We start from the raw sequence: 19780 nt of genomic DNA on the forward strand, positions 1-19780 counted from the left end.
AGTTTTAGATTGTCTTGATGCAACAATTCATAATCAATATTCTAAATCATGTAACTGGTGATTATAGTCCATCTTTATCACACACACCCAAGAGCAACACTTTGACATGGGCCACTCGCTCACACAGGCATATCCAGTCTTTCCAATTGTTGTATAAATGTGTGACACTGTACACCACTTTTTTCTTGTAGGTTCTACCCATAACCTACAGATAATGGTGAGTAAGTACAAGAACATTGTTCTGCTGAAAGAATTAGAGGCCATCAATGACTATCACTTCAGCATAATTAAGTCCTTACTGATCAATGATTTAAAACTTAACAATGAGAGATGAGTATGACAAAATTCAGATTGCTGACTTGATGGAAGAAAAGTTCCCAGGTGATGCTGGTTTGGGCAAACTAAGAACTCTTCAAAGAATACCAACACTGGAAGAGGCGACCTTGCTGAAACTATTAGAAAAGTCAAAAGGTAATTGGGAAAAGGGAATTCTCCCCTCCCTGTCACTGTCCCTAAACCCTTCCCAACCTTGAATAGAACCTCGTCTTTGCTACAGTTGATATATCCATTTCCCAATTTATGCCTCAGTGGTCATGACACTGTTGGTATTTTAGATGTCAACAAGTTGACAGCATAGAGCATTCCCATTCCAGCAGATTCATATATTTTGAAGGGTATATCTGGGGTATGGAGTAAAAGCAATAGATAAAAGTTGTCGATGAAAGACTGAAGCCTGGTATGATAAAAAGGTTAGAAAGTGGTGAATCAAGCCAGGTGCAGTGGATTACAGCACTTTGGGAGGCTGAGACGGGCAGATCAGTTGAGGTCAGGAGTTTGAGAAAGTGGTGAACCAAAATTTTTAAATTATGCTTTATATGTTAAATATATCAATTAACCTATTGTTTCATTTGCTCTATTAAGACTATTTACACTATCATCATTATCCTCTCTAGTAACAAAGAGGAGACAATACTTCAATGAAAGCCTACCTGTCAGAGAGATAAACTACCTTTTTTAAAAAAACACAGATTTAATTTTTTTTCAAAAGGCAAAGTTCAGAATCACCATATAGTTACCTCATAAACCTATATCATATTTCCTTTCATTGGTTTCTGTAATTTGAGTAGATTATCTCTGGAGTATGTCCAAGAAGTTAGACTTGTGAAAACATGACAGTTTTACAAGTGAATAATAGGAGAACGGGATTGGGAAACATCTGACAGAGGCATCTGGAGTTCCCAGGACAGGAAGGATGTGCTCTGTGAACAGGGGAGGAGTAATGAAAGCACTAAGGAGCATGAGACATTGCCTGTGCCTGTGCCTGTGTTATGACCATTGACCTCGTTGAGGCCAGGCTGGATTAATACAGTTGAGTACACTAAAGCACACCTGAATGCTTAAGCAGGAGCTGAGGCAAAATAGTGTAGAGATTGTTTCACCTCCCGCAGATCATCGGCTCTAGGTTTAGATGTCCTCCTTTTTTCTTTATTGGTTTTGAATAAAATTAAATCCATTCCAGCAAAAGGAAAAACCTCATCAAAGAAGAGGAAGCAGAGAAAAGTAGGTCCAACTATACCTTTAGCGACCACGGACAAGAAGTTCACAGCTGAAGGAGCAGAGGAGACTCCTATAGCTCAGGTAAGCTTGAGGAAGAGGAGCAGGCTTCAGTTCCCACAGAAGAAACTGCCATGGCTCTTCTACTCTGTCTCTCCAGTAGGCAGTTATTTCTTCATTAGTTTTCCATCAAGCTTTCGATTTATCAAATTACATAATAATTACTCTTGTTTGTAAAAGGCAATGAGCTAAACCCTGTACTAAATATATATCACATGTATATATAGTATCTTCAACCCCCAAAAGAGAAGTGTTAACTTGAGTTTCAGATGGGAAAATGCTTTGTCCGTATTTATAAAAACCTAGTTTTTTAATTGCAAGTCAGTACATTCCCAAACACTAGTACTTAGAGGAATGATGTGTATAACTTTCTAGTGTCTCTCTCTTTTTTTTTTTTTTTTTTTTTTTTTTTTTTTCCCATGAAGCCATCTATGCCCTGGTCTTACTATAGGCCAGGAAACATATCCCAATCCTTTATGTTTCCAAGAAAGACAACTGACACGTAACAAACCTACTATCCAGTAATGAAAATGTGCTCTATTTAAATTGATGCTGAAAACAAATAACAGGAAAATCAAACCACTTTCAGAAAAGAAAAAACCCAACCAAAGAAAAGACTGGAACCAAAAGGAGTAAGATGTCCGAGGAGCAGACTCAGCCTCCCTGTCCTGCAGGAGCTGGCATGTCCACAGCCATGGGCCATTCCCCAATTCCCAAGACCTCATCATCAGCTCCACCCAACACTTCCTCAACTGAGTTACACTCTTCCTGGTCCCCTTTTGCTTTGTTCTTCAACCCCAAATATAAAAATTTTATCTCCTACTTAAAAATAACATGGATAATTAGTTAAATAATTGAATGTATACACTGAGAATTTAACTAAAGTTTAATCTTTTGCTTCTATAGGATGCTTGATAAATTTGATATTATCTCTGACATCAGGAGGTTTTCTGTCCTGTGTTGTTTGGGAGAAAGATAGAGAGGTATGGAGCTCAGAATAGCACAGGTAGATACAGCAGTGAGTTCACTGTTTACTGCTTCAGTCTCTTTTACGCCTCTTCCCTCTGCTCAATAACCTGTTAAAATTTCTTTGACCCACACCATGTTCTTTTCTTCCTCAGCGTTTTCACACACCATAGTCCCTCTTCCTGTAAAACTCTGAAATGACTAAATAGATGTACTCTGTGGATCCCAATATTGATATTCTGTCCTCAGAGAATCATCCCTCAAACCACATTCAGACTAGGTAAAATATTTATGGTATTCACTTTAGTAGAATCTTATTTTTTTCCTACCAATTATGTTAACTATGACTGATACATGTTTGTTTATTCAATTTATTCTGTGTTGTAAGATTACAACCTGCTTGTTGATCTGGTGAATCCTTGTAACCCAGAGATTTCTATGAGTGACAGAAAGTACTGAAATGTGAATCTGCACAGCTAATGAAGGACAAATGAGGGTTATCTAATCCAGCCATGGAAACCATGAAGGTTATATTTTTGTGAGGCCTAAAGAAATAATTAAAACAAATAAATAAAGTGGTGGAATAGGATGGAGAGTTGAAATTGTGGAAATCCAGGCAGAAGGAAGACTATACACCACGTTTTGGAAAATAAAGTAGTGATTTGCAATTTATAATTACATGTTCATTCTTATTAGGTTGTACTAGTTTTAAAGTGGACTTCCCATATTTTATTATATCTCACATCATTGTTCTTCTGATAATATATGAAAACTCCAATACGTTTCTTATTCCAGAAAGGGGAGTAATTATTATTCATGAATAAACACTGAAGAAAAGATTATGGATCATAGTGGGAAAAATCACAATACCATCTAATTCTCTCTCTCTCATTTTTTTCTACTCAGGTAAAACATGATTACTCTGGAACTTGAAGAAATGCTTACAACCCACAAGTCAAACAAAAAATAATTAATTTTTTATTAATTGAAACCTTCCCAAGCAGATATTAACAATTTTTTCTCTGTATTTTAGATATACTCTTTATGTTTATGTTTTTTGCAATATAATATATACATGCAATATAATAATACAATGATTACTATTTTAGTACTTGTTTTATTCATTTAACTATTAGATCTATCTTTTCAAGTCCAGGAATTAAAATACAAATTATTATTTAGTGGTAATGTAATGTTGAACTGTATAAATATTACAGAATTTATTTTTTAAAAATTCTCTATTTACTTCCAATATCCCAACCTCAATGCCTGTCCTAGGAACATTCATGCTCCTGTGTCCTTTGAGGCTCCTATTATGTCCTTCAGAGTAATTGTATAATTTATTTCATATGTGTACTGTAACTTTCTTGTCAACTTGAATTTTGTTATTACTACTGTTTTAGAAAAGTGTTCCTTGTGTTATGTTAGTTGGCAATATTAATGTAATCAATTAAAGTTACATCCTAGTAAAGTCCAAACACCCACAGATGTTCATTGTGTTTAGTGTGACAGGACAGATCAAATTTGCCTCATTTTGGTGCACAAAGACAACTAACATATTTCTATACGATAAAGGGTCTAAGTAATTTGGTGCTGATAGTTTCATCTCTTTGCACTCTATCCCAACTGGAGCTCATAATTTTACTTTGAATTTTGATATATTTATTTTGAATAATGAATTGTACTACCAAGGTTGAATTCTGATTGTGACATGTAGCAAGAATATTAAGTGGATTGGCTAGTTTTCTCCTAAATGCAAATACTTTCAGCAGTTAATGCATATGATCTAAACATTTGTGCTGTCTCCCTTCTATTTTATTTACTTATTTATTTATTTATGAAGATAGTATGGAATAAAAATATTTAATTCCATGATACTTAGAAGATAAGATAATCGAATCCTCTCATTTATAAAATAATAAAAATAATAATTAAAAGGCACAGAGTTTTCTGATATGTCCATGTCCAAATTCAAGGTGACAGTTAGAATGACACATTCAATTCCTCTCTCATGCCCCTCAAAAAAATTACAAACTGCTATGAATTCAACTAACATTTCATGTGATTGACTGCTTTATAACCCTACATACATATCTTCTAAGTTAGCCCCTTAAATTTACCTCCAGATTTTCTTACACACTCTGTAAGAGACCTTGCATATAAATGCAATTATAGAATTGATGAATAATAGCTTCAGTGTGTGAGATACTACAATACGGGAACCATAGATGTAGTCAGGAATGAAAAATGGCACAATATCAAGTGGGAGGAAGGAGATACATTTTGATTACTCTACTTTCATCTAAGAACAATTGACTACAAGCTAAAATTGATATGTAGAATTCACATTTTTAATCAAGGTGGGAACTGGATAGAGGAACATTAGTTTGCCAAAGGAGTAAATGATTTTGTTTAGGCTTCAGGAGCGCTAGATTCCTTACCTGTTATTCAGATAGTCCAGCAGGTAGGAAGAAAATCCAAACAATATCTTTGCACTCATTTCTAAGTAGAAGATTTTTTAATGATATTAAGGAAATAGTATTCTTATAAGCTTCAAAGGAACATTCAAAGGGATTATAATACCTGTGCTAAGTAATAAAGTATTTAAAGAAATTAGGGTGACAGGGAAATAATTTCATATAGTGCTCAAGAGAAAGGGTTTTGAATAAGACAAATCTGATTTGAATCCTGAATTTGACAGTCACTAGTTGATTGATATTGGGGAAATAGTTTCATTGATCCTCTAAAATAATGGAAGTCTCCACTTCATCAGGATGGTTTAAATATTAAATGAGACAATGAATATTTATGCATATAAGTTTATATATATATAAAACTTACATAACATATCTCACTGCCTAGTACATCATGAGAAATTAATCTATGGTAAGCATTATTTTTCTTATCAAGGCGAAGATATTGGAAAGGGATCTAATGAAAATGACATATGCGAATTCTCTAAAGTGTGAAACTGCACTGTGAGTTCTGTACAACTAAAATTCTATAAGGAGTTTCTATGGAGAAACTATGGAAAGATACGGCAAAGAATAAAAATTGAGAGTTGGGGCAGGTGGTAGAGTATAGCTGTTTGTCAGAAATAAAGAAATAGAAAATTCATCATGAAAAACAGAAAAAACCTAAAAATTTTATGCAGAAGAATGTGTGATCACATTGACATTTTAGCAAAAAAAAAAAAAAAAAAAGGTGCTATGGTAACTGTTCTAGAAGTATGTATTAGAGCGATGTTAGATTAGAGACAGAGATATCAATTAGAATCAATGATGTGCCCAAGTCAGCTCTCACCAGAAAACTTATTGCTAAATATTTGGGGATTTTATGAGCTGTTTGTTACATTTTTGGAAGTTTGAAATTAGCCATAGTGGAAATATTTATGCCAGCAAAATATGCAAATGCTTCAAATAGATATTTTCTAAAATTGGGCAGCTAGTTTACCAGGACACCACGGAAGGTTGCTTCAGATTTCTATTTAAGAAGGAGAAAGATAAACAGGGCTTTGATGAATGGAGTAAAATATTTCTTGAAGCTATATCCTCATGACTGTGTGACTAATTAAGTGATGATGTTGAGAAAGAGAAAAGATTTAAGGAGCATTCAAAGATAATTCAAGAATATTATCCAGGCATCTGTATAAATGGTGCTACTGTTCACTAACATCAAGAGAGCAGAGAAGAGCACAGTCTAGGAGTGAAAACGTGTTGTTTGGACAAGGTGAATTTGAGCTACCTGTTGGATATCTAAGAAATATCTCTCTATCAATCTGAAGATGTATAGATCTGTATAAACAGATCTGGAACAAAAAAAAGTAATTTTGTACTTGGGAGGTATGCATTTGTACATTTAGAGATACATGTTAAAATTATGGGTTTCGATGATATTATCTAAAATCATTATATAATTCTACGCTTACACTAATAGAAAATTGAGCACTTACTATGTTTGGGGAAGTGAGATAATAATGAAGCTATAATAATTATTCCCAAATCATAGATAAAGATACTGATGCTCAGAAACTGTAAACAGTACACACCGATTGAAACAACCAGTTAGTGGTGGAACTGACATTGCAGCCCAGGCTGTGTAGATTTAGAATGCAGATTCTTAAGCAAGGTGAATGAGAAGATCAGCCTGCCATAGATGGAGCCATAGAAAAGATGGATATATATTTAGGAGTGACTACAAGTAAAGGATACTACAAATGAGAATGAAATTATGTACACAGAGAGGTCAAAGGTAAAGTGGAAATACGTATAATATGCATCAAAAATAAGTTTAACAAGGAAGATGGTCAACAGATATCATGTCAGACTCAAATAAACAAGGAAGTCTTGGAATAATTTCATCTTATATGAAAAAATGCTATACTTTAGTGAAGTGCAATTGCTGACTCACAGAAGAAAAGCATGACTGGCTCTCCATAACATCATACTAAATATCTCATTCTCCAAAAGCACACTAACAACAAGCACAGAGGTTCACAATAGGAGCCTTGATAACACTAACCAAACTTAAATTCAAGTACAAATGATTAAAATGGAAATAGTGACATAATTAGGCACACAGACATATATATGCACGTAAATCGTTCCACATCTCAGATTCCCTAATTCAACAATCCTTGCATTTCAGTTGAAACAACAGTAACTGTACTGTGAAAAACCTTACCTGATATCCTCCTGCCAACATCCTGCCTAATTAAAATCTTCCCTGAATGTTTTGCACTGAGTAAATAAGCTATTCCTTGTCACCTGTGGTTCTGCCTCACTGCCTTTGTGGAACTCCTGCTCCGTTTAAATGTACCCATAATGGGCATGAGAGCATATCTCTATTCAGGCTCCAGACCATGGCTGGGAGCAAGCAGACTCAAAAGATGGCAATACCTTAAAGGAGATTGTTGAGAGAGAAACAATGACCGTTGAGACTGGAGTAAAAGAATAATGTGGCCAATGGGAAAAACAGGCATTGTGCATAATGAGGGGAATTATAAACAGAGCTTCGTCTCAACTGGTAGGAGATTTCATTGTCCTTCTTATTTTTCCTTCAGGGTTGGGAAGACCAAGAAGAACAATAAAAGACAAAAACATTATAATTGAAATCTGCAAGTGGAAATAAAGAATCCTCCTTCAAATCAATTAGGTGGCATTAGTACCAATGTTGTAAAAGTTGAGATGCTTATTTAAAGAATAGATTCAGAAGATATATCCTAGCCTATGAAGAGTTTTTATATCTGAGTTGCAGATTAGGTTGCTTTCGTTTCTAATTTCTTTGCCTAAATTCTGTTTTTTTTTTAAGAATACTAAAATTTTCATCTATAACACTCATAATGTAAAAAATAAATTTTCATTTTCAAAGAACATTGTTCCCCCTAAGTGTTGGATATGTTCTCTTCAGTTCATTAGTTAGCTGTGTGAGCCTGAGCGCTTTGTTTACTGTGAGGGACATGCTAGCAAGGGTGGAGACAGACACACAGGGCCTCATTAGTATTGGGGTCCACATTGTGATTTCCATAGGATGAGGCCCCCAGTGAGAGTCATGTGTATATTTATGCAGCCAGTGCTTACATGAATAAACACTGTGCCCTCAAGAAGGGTTCAGTAGGTCCAGAGGCAAGGATTCCTTTATGCAATTATATCCCCCACATTTGGGTAATTGATTCCTCTGAAGGGACAACAGTGGTGATTTGCACAAAGGTACCAGTGTGTGAGGGAACCTTACCCCTTCCTAGTTGGTTATGCAGAAGAATGTGGATCACATTGGATCAAAATGGATTATCATATCCCATTTATTTCATGTGTAAATACATCTCATTATTAGTACTACAAGTATATTTTCATATTCTCACATTTTAAATGCATAGGTTCCAGACAAAAGTTACTCAGGTAGGTATACACGTAGAGTGAAAGGCAATAAAAAGCAAATGAAATTTACTCTAAATGACAGTAAATGTCATCTAAATAAATGTAATATCTAAAATCAATATTTTAAAAGTAACTATTGTCTTCTGTTTCTAATAACTGCAAAGCAGCATATCCTTCACAAGCAATAATATAACTCAGAATAATATGAGGTGACAGTTTTTAGGCTTTGAACCATAGACAGCACAAAGATAAGATCGCTGATAGGAGGCAAATTCACATGGTAAGCGCCACAGTTTCCCAAGTTCTCTGGCCTGGGAGGCCTTCCTGACTATAAGCCAGTGAGCACTTGTCAAAGGCAAGTACAGCTGTCACACAGGGGTGAGGAGTGACGACCAAATTTATGGTACCTGAATAGCTGGGATCTAGAGAAAAGGGATCTATAGAGAGACAGTAGCATTCATTAGCTGAGTCCTGAGCTGCACATGTAGGAGGTGAAACAGTGTGAAGCTCACCAGAGAGTAGCTGTTATGGGGCTGAAGATAGAACAGAAATACATGAAAGGGAACAGTGTTGGGGGATATTGTAGGTTGCTAGAATGGAGATACATCTTTTGTACCATGAGCATCTATCTCACAAAACAGGAAGGTTGCACCTGAGGAGTAAAGATTGTGTGGTAGACTAAGGACTACTCTAGACACATCCTAGCAAAGCCTGAAACCAAGCCTCATCATGATTCTGAGAAAAGAGAGAATGTGAGTTTTTTCAAAATAAAGGAGCACAGAAAACTTGTTAGGATTTGCATAAACATATCATAGCAACCCGTAAAACCAAGCCTACAAGTATGAATGATCAGACAATAATTGAAACGTCATGAGAATAGCAGCAGCAACAACTACAACGTCTTCAAAGATTGTCCAATAATCAAAAATCTGTATAAGATATTATTTATATAATGCAGGATCCAATTCAAAGTTACAAACCTGCAGTGAGAGAAAAAAATGTGATCCATATTCAAGAGAGAAATTAGGGGAAACATCCAGTAGAAACTGATGATGGAATGGCACAGTATTTTATTTTCCAAAGCTGTTAGGGCAGTTATCAAAAATATGTGCGATAATCTGAGATAAAATATTATCAAATAATTAAAAGCAAATGTGACCTAAATAAGTGAATAGATAAGGAGACTCAGTAGAGTACCAAGTTAAGATTCTTGAACTGAAAATTTCAAATATTTGTAATAAAAAACATATTCACGAATTTCAATAGGCCTAGCAGCAGATTTCTCCACAGAAGTCTTGCAGGCCAGGAGTGAGTGGAATGATATATTCAGAGTGCTGAAGGAAAAAAGGGCTAACCTAAAATACTGTAACCAGCAAAGCTATCCTTCAGAAAGAAATGTGAGATAAGGACTTTTCCAGACTAACCAAGGCTGTGGGAATGTATCACCACTATGCCTGCCTAAAAGAAATGATAGGGTTCTTCAAACTGAAAGAAGAAACTTGTCCATGTGAAACAACAAAACGTCTGAAGTATAAAAATCACTAGTAAATGTAAGTAAACAGAAAAATTTAGAATACTCTTATACTGTAGTTATAGTGTGTAAACCACTCATCACCTTAAAAACTAAAATATAAAACTATTAAAAATAGTAGTAACTACACTAATTTGTTAAGACATAGGCAATATCAGATGTAAATTATGACACCAAAAATTCAATGCATAGGATAAGAATTGAGGTAAAGTATACAGGTTTTGTGTGTGTGTGTGTGTTTTTCTTTTGTAATTGAAGTTAAATGGTTTTAAGCTTAAAATAACTTGTTATAATGAAAATATGTTTTTATTAGCTCCATGGTAACCACAAAGCAAAAACTTACAATAGATACAATAAAAGTTAAAAGCAATAAATCAAAATATACTACTAGAGAAAAATAAAAAATAAGACTCAACTATATAGTGTCTACAAGAGACTCACTTTACCTGTAATGATATAAATAGGCTGAAAGAGAATGAAAGAAGATATTCCACACAAACTGAAAACAAAAAAGAGAGGTATACTTATATTAGATAAAATACACTTAAAGTCAAAAACTGTTAAAAAAAAAAAAAAAAAAACAGAAGAGTCCATTATGTAATGACAAAGAGATCACTACAGTAAGAGGATGTAACAATTGTAAATAAATATACACCTAATATAAGAACACCACCTACATATAGAAAGTAAATATTAAGAGACTTAAGGAAAAATACTGCAATATAACAATAGTAGAGAAACTCAAAACTCCACTTTCAGCAATGGACAGATCATTTAGACAGAAAATGAACAAAAAAACTTCAGCATTAAATGGCATTCTAGACTAATCAGACCTAACAGACATTTACAAAACATCAAAACATTTCTCCCAGTAGCTGCAGGTACACATTCTTTTCAAAAGCACCTAAAGTATTATTTCTAGACTACACACATTCTAAGCAACCAAACACCAAACAAGTCTTATTTTTCTGTGTATTTATTTATTTGAGACGGGCACTCACTCTGTCACCCAGGCTGGAGTGTGGAGTGCAGGGGTGTGATCTCAGCTCACTGCAACATCCACATTCCAGGCTCAAGAAATCCTATCACCTCAGTCTGCCTCCTGAATAGCTAGGTCTACAGTTGCACCGCATCCAGCTGATTTTTTGTGTGTATTTTTTACAGAGTTGAGGTTTCACTATGTGGCCCAGGCTGATCTTGAACTTCTGAGCTCAAGCTATCCTCCCTCCTCAGTCACCCAAGGTGCTGGGATTACAGGCACAAATCTTTAGAAAAATGAATAATATCAAGTATCTTTTCTAACTACAAGGGAAGAAAACTAGCAATTAACAAGAGGAACATGGTAAATGTACAAATACATGGCAATTAAACAACATGCTCCTGAATAACTAATGAGTTAAGAAAAAATGCAAAAATTTCTTGAGACAAATAAAAGTGGAGACACAGCATACCAAAACTTATTGGATACAGTAAAAGTAGTTCTGAGAGAGAAGTGTATAGCAATAAATGCCTCCATCAGAAAAGTAGGGGAAAAAAAAAAAAAAAACAACTAAGGCTCCACCTCAAGAAATAAGAGAAAAATGAAAGAAAATAAACCCAAGACTAGTAGAAGGAAAGAAATTATAATGATAAGAGCAGAAATAAGTACATAGAGATTTTAAAACTACAATTTTTATCACAGTTCTATAAAGTTATATTTTCTATATTCTGAAGATATTTTATCAGATACATGGATATTTGTAATTAATCTATTTCGTTGGTGAATAGAAACTTTTATTAAGTAGCAACACTGTAATAATTATCTGTCTTAAAAGTCCATTTTGTTCAATATATTTGGTTATCATCTTTTCCTATTTTTTATTTTCATTTCCTTATGCTTCAAGTGAACCTCTTATGAATAGACTTGTAAGAACATAGAGCTGATTTTTTAAAGAAATTTTCTCAATCTCTCTCTGTTGACTTTAGTTCACTTACATATAATGTGATTATTTAAAAGTCTAAACATGTTTTAACAGTTTATTTTTTATTTCCATTTGAGCAAATTTTCTGTATTTTCATTTAGCTCCTTTTTTGCTTCTTAAACATGTATTTCTGTAGTTTTTCTCTAACACACCTGGAGCTTTAGCTGGTTCTTTTTCCCTTAACTCTGTCCCTCCCCAGTCATGTTGATATTACCTAGAATTTTTCTTCTGTGCTATTGTGATTTTCCCTCCTCTTGCTTTTTCTTTGACCCTAATTTTATTTGTTATCTCTAATTTTACTAAATTATTTGACGATACTTAGGCCCAACACACTTGCAACATTGTCTGGATTTGTTTTTCTTCTTATTTGGGTTCTAGACATGGGTCTCCATATTGCAAACTTTCAGAAGCCTTGCCTGCTTGAGAATAGATGCATCATTCTCTGAATATGAATGACAGCTTAGCTTTATACAATGTTTTAGGTTTAAAATTATTATGCTTCAAAACACAATACCTTAACTGAAACATTTTGAACAAAATAGATTACAGAATTCAGAATTATTTAGATTTTGGAAAGGTAAGATATGCATATGACATATGTGTAAAATACTCAGCAATATTAAAATCAGTGCATGGCTATTTAAACTCAAAATTTCTCAACATTTTTTTTTTTTTTCTGTTCTCTGTTTGGTTTATTTTTGCTCCAATCTTTATTATTTTCTTTCTTTTGCTAACTTTGGGTTTAGGTGGTTCTTCTTTTTCTAGGTCCTTGAGGCACAATGTTAGACTACTAATTTGAGATCTTACTTTTTTTTTAATGTAGGCATTTGTAGGTCAAAGATACAAAGTAGCAGACAGGTAGAATGAACAAGGTTAGAGATCTATGTACCAAATAAGGACTAAGTTAATAAAATAGAACCAGGAATTTTTGTTAAATAAGTAGATTTTAGCTTTTCTTGTCACAAAAAAGTAGCTGTTTGAGATTATTAATATATTCATCTGGTTCACTCTAGTAATCATTTTACTGTCTATATTATACCCACACTTCATATTGTAAACCTCAAATATACACAATAAGGTCTATTTTTTAAAAATTCTGCATCAAGTAATATTGTACTGAGTGGTATAAATAGTGGGTATAAATAGCCTGACATTAGTTCAATTCTGACTTTGCTTCCAAATAAGTATTGATTGAAAATAATTTTAAGTAATACATTTTTTGAGCTTTAAGAATTTTGTAATTATGAGTAATGATTTGCCTAGACGTGCCTTAAAATATCACTCCAATCTCCCAATTTCTGCTGTCAGTCTGAGTTTTATTCTGTTGTGTATGATGTGTTCTTTATCTCTAGATGCTTCTTCTTGCTGATGTCCTTTTAATTACATTATGTGTGTAGGTGGTTTTTTTGTTTTTTTTGTTTTTTTTCCTTCTACCCAGTTTGGGACATTGTGTTTTTTATTGAGAACATTTATCTCTCTTTAATTCTTGGCATTTACTGATGTATTTTATTCAAATACACCTCCCCTAATCCCTTCTACATGTTCCTTTTCTCCTAAAATTACTGCTATTGGGATATTGACCACTCTATACTTTTTGTCTTTTATGTTTTCTTTTATTATTTCAATTTTTTCTGTTTTGCTGCTTCCTTCTGTGGGAGTTACTCAATATGAGCCTCTAATTAAGAAATATAAAATTGTTTTCCATTCCATAATTTAACCAATGTCTTGCATTCTTTATTTTGACTACCATATTTTATTAGTGAATATTTCTACTTGGCTATTTTATTATTTCTTTTTCTTATTTTAGCTGCTAATTAGGTATATTTGGCTTACTGATTTTAAAATCATGCTTCCTCTATTATCATATTTGAATTCAATAGGTACATGTTGTTGGGTTTGCAGTTTTACTTTCAATGTAATTATTAAGGTTTGTTGTTGTTGTTGTTGTTGTTAGATAAATTTGCTCTTCGGATATATACATAGCATTCCCTGTGACCTCACAGCCCCACAAAGGAATGTACTACATTGCTTGGTAAAGTCTTTTGCTTGGTAAAGTCTAACAGCCCAAATCAAACTTTGAATTTGGGACAGTCAGACATTAGGAAGATGATTTCAGAAGCAACAAGTTCAGATACTGCAAAACCACAGTTAATCTCACCATCCCAGACAAAGTATTAATTATAGTTTAAATTTTAAATCTTTAAAAAGATTATCTTTAGGAAAAGTCACCTTCTCTGTGTGATAATGCACCAGTACCAGGGCTATGAAGGATTAGGGTGGAAGAATAATTTATACTTTTCTATCTGCTGCTTATCCTGACCTATCTCTTGCTCCATCCTAATTTCATCCTTGTAGACACCAGCATCAGGGCCTCTGTGGGGAACTGACAAGCAAAGACTGCTGCACGGCAACATGAGGAATAAACAAGACTTTACTGTTAAAAAATGTTCTAAATGAAGTCCCCGGATGTCCTCTGCCCGAAGCTGCAGCCTCCAGCCACACACACACAGAAGACACTAAGACAAAGACTTTGCTATAGTTAGGGAGTCTCTCAAAGAATTTTACTTGTTTGTTAAATCTAAAAATATCTTCTTACTCTGTAGTTTCTCCAAATTTTATTTAAAAACTTGGGGAACAGAGCCAGCAGCCTGTGCCTGTTAGCCATGTAGGCTTAGATGGTCACAGATGGAGCCCTTTTTCATCATTGCCACTTTAAGCCCATTATTTCTTTGCCACCTCAATGATATATGTGAACATCTCAAGACAGCTCTACTTTTCCAATACATGCTGTCTTGATAGTATACTATGGGACAGTTTCTAAGGCCCTGCCTGCTTAAACATGCCACACAGAAAATTTAGGGTTATTGAGTTGTTGCTATTCCTATCATTTTGTCGGAGTACTTAAGTAGGTAGGGATATATTACAAATGTATAATATTATTCTTACATCTCCTAAAGAGTCTTTATAGCAATACTGTTATCCAGACTTTATACTGGCTAATGAATTCCATTCATCCAAGAAGTCTAACTGAGGAGGCATATTGTTCAGTTAAGTGATGACTATATATATATATGACTCAGTTAAGTTGGCATGAATTAATTTTGCCGACTTAGTATCCCACAATGAAGGATTCTACTCTAGCACTTAGGCATAGGAGGTGTAGAAAAGTTTTTAATTTTACTATGCCTAAGACACTACTTCTATTTCCTTCTCGAAGAATACAGGCCTTACTCACATATTTTTATTTTTAAATTTTGGGGCCTAATAGAGACATGAAAGGTCCTAAATGCTGTTTCTTGGAGAAATGTATCTTTTACTTGCTCACATTCTTCTCTGAAAGAGACTCTGTCACTTTCCAGACTGATTTTGTTAGGTTATCAACCTGGTGAGGACACTTCTCATGGGAAGTTCAATGACTCTGTGCATTAATACTTGGGATGATAGGAATTCATGTGGGTTATGAAGATACCTTTTCCCCACAAGGAATTCTTTCATTTCCCATCAGCTTTCTGTGTAATGTTTTCTTTTTGTTTTTGTTTTCTTTTTGGCCTTTATTTGGTTCATTTACTAAATATCCATCTGAGTAGTTTGGATTATTGAGCATTGTTCTGAATTGCTGTTTTTTTAGGATCGTAATTTGTATGTTATCTCTCAGAGTATCAAGAGAATACATCCTTCCTTATGAACTGATTACAGGAAAAAGAGACAGGACAACTTCCTGAATCATGTTTATTCCTGCTGTGTATCCTCTACCTCCAATCTCTAGATTGTGGCCCTTTATGAACTTTCCTTATGTTGCTCTCTACCCTTCACCTAAAGACCAGCTCCATGAGTTCACATAAGCAGCAACCGAAAGCATATAAGCAATCCATGGACACCCATATCATCCTTGCTTTTCCCCAACTTACTTCTGCTTTGGTGGAACCACTCAGAGAGCTTCCAAACCCAGACTTCCACTATCTTCTCTATCGCCCAAGTTTGAATTAAAACTATTAGCATTTTTTCCTTTAAACAGCCTTTGATCATCCAGCAAAATTGGCTGTTTTGAAGCACCCGTTTTTCAGTCATAACCTCATCCTATTTTCAGATCACTTAGTTACCACAATAATGTTATCACAATATTGAATTGCCACAATAATATCTGCTGATTGGTTCAATTTATTTAATATCACAGGATTTACAATACTCTGAAGTATATCCACAATCCTTAACAAAAACAAAACAAAACAAAAAACAAGAAAACAAAGAATTATTTACAACTTCTTCCCCACCAGAAGTTCAGTGCTCTTCTAAATATTGCAAACCTTCATTCAACACTCCCATGAAAGGAAACCAGAAACCACTTACATTTAATCTATGAGCAATGCGAAAATGCTTACACAATCATGACTTCAGTCATCAAGATAACACAGCTTAGTCATAGTTAAGAGGGCAGTTGATGACAAATTCCTTTCTCCACATTTGAGAAGGATCTCCATATTTGTAATGATGTTCTATCTCTGATAAACTACGGGTTTATCAACTCTTAATAATTGGATGAATGATTCATAAGTATGTAAACCAAAATTGATTTCATAGCAGACCCTCCCCCATCCAAGGAGATGCAGTCAAATACTGGCAGTGATAGACACTTCTGCCACTGCCACTCTGTGAATAGTAGACGATGGACAAATGGCTAGGCATGTCACATCTTTCTCCTTTGATATTTTGGCTTTATTCAAGGGACATTTACATCTCCTGGATAATAAAGTTTTAATATCAAAATTTAAGTCCCCTGGAGAATAACCTTCTAATATCAGAATTTATTTCAGGCATGAATACATTACCAGAGAATTAAAAAAAAAATTTTTGCAGTCATTTTTATTTCATTTTGATAAATTATTTACAGGAAAGAAATAGTTTAGTATCTCTTGCTAAGGGTATAAAAATCTAAGAACATTGAAGGGAGGAGTTACACAATTGCTCCATAACTTTGCTGTCTTCCTGGGGCACAGTATGATGAAGCCAACACTAGTAAAGTTTTAAGTGACTCAAACCAATGCCATTTTTTGTTACCTTTCAAATTTCACTTTCTTAGGCTTTCACAAGATTATAACATCCTTCAGTTTGATTTTGTGGATAGTTTCAATGATTTATTATTCTATTAGTACAAAACAGTTATTTCTACATTTCTGGGGGAAAAAAAATCAAAGTCTAGAATACTGCAAAGGAAGTTCCAGAGAGGTGACACCTGTGGAGATTTGATTAAAAATTTGGGAACTCCTTTGTTAACCACAAGATTACAGAGGAATTTTTTTTTTTTTTTTTTTTTTTTTTTTTTTTTTTTTTTTTTTTTTGAGACAGAGCCTTCACTCTGTTTCCCAGGACTCCACCATTCATACCATTCTCCTGCCTCAGCCTCCCAAGTAGCTGGGACTACAGGCACCCACCACAACGCCCAGCTAATGTTTTTTTGTTTGTTTGTTTGTTTGTTTGTTTTTTAAGTAGAGATGGGGTTTCACTGTGTTAGCCAGGATGGTCTTGATCTCCTGACCTTGTGATCGGCCTCCCCAAGTGTTGGGATTACAGGCATGAGCCACCACGTCTGGCCGGGTACTTTCTTTTTCTTCCTTTTTTCTTACATTTTTCTTTAATATAGCTTGTCATGCTTAAACCCAAACAAAACACTTTATCTGTTATACCTAAAAGTAACTCCACTAATTACTTAATCAAATGAATATATTGAGAATTCACAAAAATTAAGCTTTTGGTTCCACAAGGGATACTTTATCAGTGTAACACTGTCATTGACCACTAAAAGTTTTCTTTGTGTTGTTCTGTGGAAGAGAGAAAGAATGTATTGGATGTAACAACAAGTGATCGGTTTCATTATTTGCTGATCAAGACTCCTTTATATTTTTTACCCTAGTTCACTAAACTATTAACATTTCTTCCACACGTCATGCTCCTTTCTTAAAGATTTCTGTCATGATTCTTCCACCTGCTAACTTCCTATTGGTTAAAACTATCCTTGAATGCCAGTATTAATGTCTCTTCCTTCAGAAATATTTCCTTAGATCTCCTCCCAGGTTAGGAAAAAAATATTACCTAGTGTTTACATGCATATGATCTTATATTTTTTTCTGCCACTTATCACTGTAGTTAAGAATATCTGTCTTTTCGAGACAGCAAGTCTCAATAGTAAGAGTTCCCTGACTGCCTTTTAAACCACTTTATCACAGTGGCTATTTCAGTACTTGCTTCAGAGTAGCCTCTGAGTAAGTGCAATTACACCATGGCATAATGAATAACAAGGAACAAAATCAAGTACCAGTAATTGTTTCAATGAAAAAGAGGCCAGGCACAGTGGACAACACCTGTAATCCCAGCACTTTGGAGGCCAAGGTGGGTGGATCACCTGAGGTCGGGAGTTCGAGACCAGTCTAACCAACATGGAGAAACCCTGTGTCTACTAAAAATACAAAATTAGCTGGGTGTAGTGGCATATGCCTGTAATCCCAGCGACTTGGGAGGCTGAGTCAGGATAATTGCTTGAACCTGGGAAGTGGAGGTTGTGGTGAGCAGAGATCACACCATTGCAGTGCAGCCTAGGCAACAAAGGCAAAAATTCCATCAAAAAAAAAAAAAAAAGAGAGACAGATTCATAAGCTGCCTGACAAAAATTTCCAAATAATTGTTTAAAGACACACAGCATATTTCCAGGAATACAGAGAAACAATTGAATGAAATAAGAAAAACAATAAACTGCCAAGACCAAAAGAAGTAATATAGCACAGATACACAATCTCTGGAGCTGAGAAATATAATGAATGAATTGAAGAAAATGTAGTAGAGAATATCAGCGGCAGTACTGATGAAGGAGGAGGAAGAAAGTGTGAAATTGAGCACAAGTTATTTGAAAATATATAAAATAGCTAAAAGAAAAAATGGATTCAAAGGAATAAACAATGCTTAAAGGATTCATGGAACAGCATCAATAGAGCAAATATCTAAATGATAATATAAGAAGAACAGTGAGAAAAAAATGGAAAGGTTATTTTTTAAAGTAATAGCAGAAAACTTTCTAAATCTGGAGAAAGTTGTAAAAACCCAAGTAGGAGGTCAAAGACTCCAATTAAATTAATTTCAATCAAGGCGACATCAAGATAATTTATAATCAAACTTATACAAGTTTGACGTGCCCATGTGTTCTCATTTAGCTCCCACTTATAAGAGAACATGTGGTATCTGGTTTTCTGTTCCTGCATTAGTTTGCTAAGGATTATGACCTCCAGCTCCGTCCATGTCCCTGCAAAGAACATGATCTCATTCATTTTCATGATTGCATAGTATTTCAAGGTGAATATGTACCACATTTTCTTTATCCATTCTATCACTGATGGGCATTTAACATGATTCCATATCTTTGGTATTGTGAATAATGCTGCAATGAACATACACATTCATTCTTCATTTTCAATAAGATATTTACACAAGGAAAACTGCAGTTTCCCTATCTAACAAAGTAGAAAACTATGAACATTTATGGAAGAAGTCTCAAAATTGCTTCTCTTCCCTGAGAGGAGACAGCAAATGGGTTTGAGAGTTATTTCATAGCACAGCATGAAATAGTTGGCACTAACCAACTTAAGTGACCAAAACTAGTGTTGTTGCTTTTTTTTTTATCTTTCAATATATTTTATTTTCTTAGCCTTTCACAAGTTTATAACATCCTGCAGTTTAGTCTCTGGAGAGTTTTATCAATTTATTTATCTATTCTTGTAAGACAAATAGTGATTTCTGCACTTCTGAAGAAAATATCAAGATACAGACTACTATGGAAGAAGTTCTAA

The 19780-nt window shown here is 34.4% G+C and overlaps 1 protein-coding gene across 1 annotated transcript; it reads left to right on the forward strand.

Moving 5' to 3' along the window:
- Positions 1–214: 214 nt before the first annotated feature.
- On the forward strand, positions 215–7536 carry PYHIN1 (pyrin and HIN domain family member 1). Its single transcript, XM_023214362.2, is given in 7 exon segments — positions 215–321; positions 323–431; positions 434–469; positions 1486–1638; positions 2204–2376; positions 2525–2597; positions 7432–7536. Coding segments are annotated over 7 exon segments (756 nt in total).
- Positions 7537–19780: the final 12244 nt, after the last annotated feature.

This window comes from Piliocolobus tephrosceles, chromosome 1 (assembly GCF_002776525.5).
Source record: "Piliocolobus tephrosceles isolate RC106 chromosome 1, ASM277652v3, whole genome shotgun sequence".
Classification (NCBI taxonomy): domain Eukaryota; kingdom Metazoa; phylum Chordata; class Mammalia; order Primates; family Cercopithecidae; genus Piliocolobus; species Piliocolobus tephrosceles.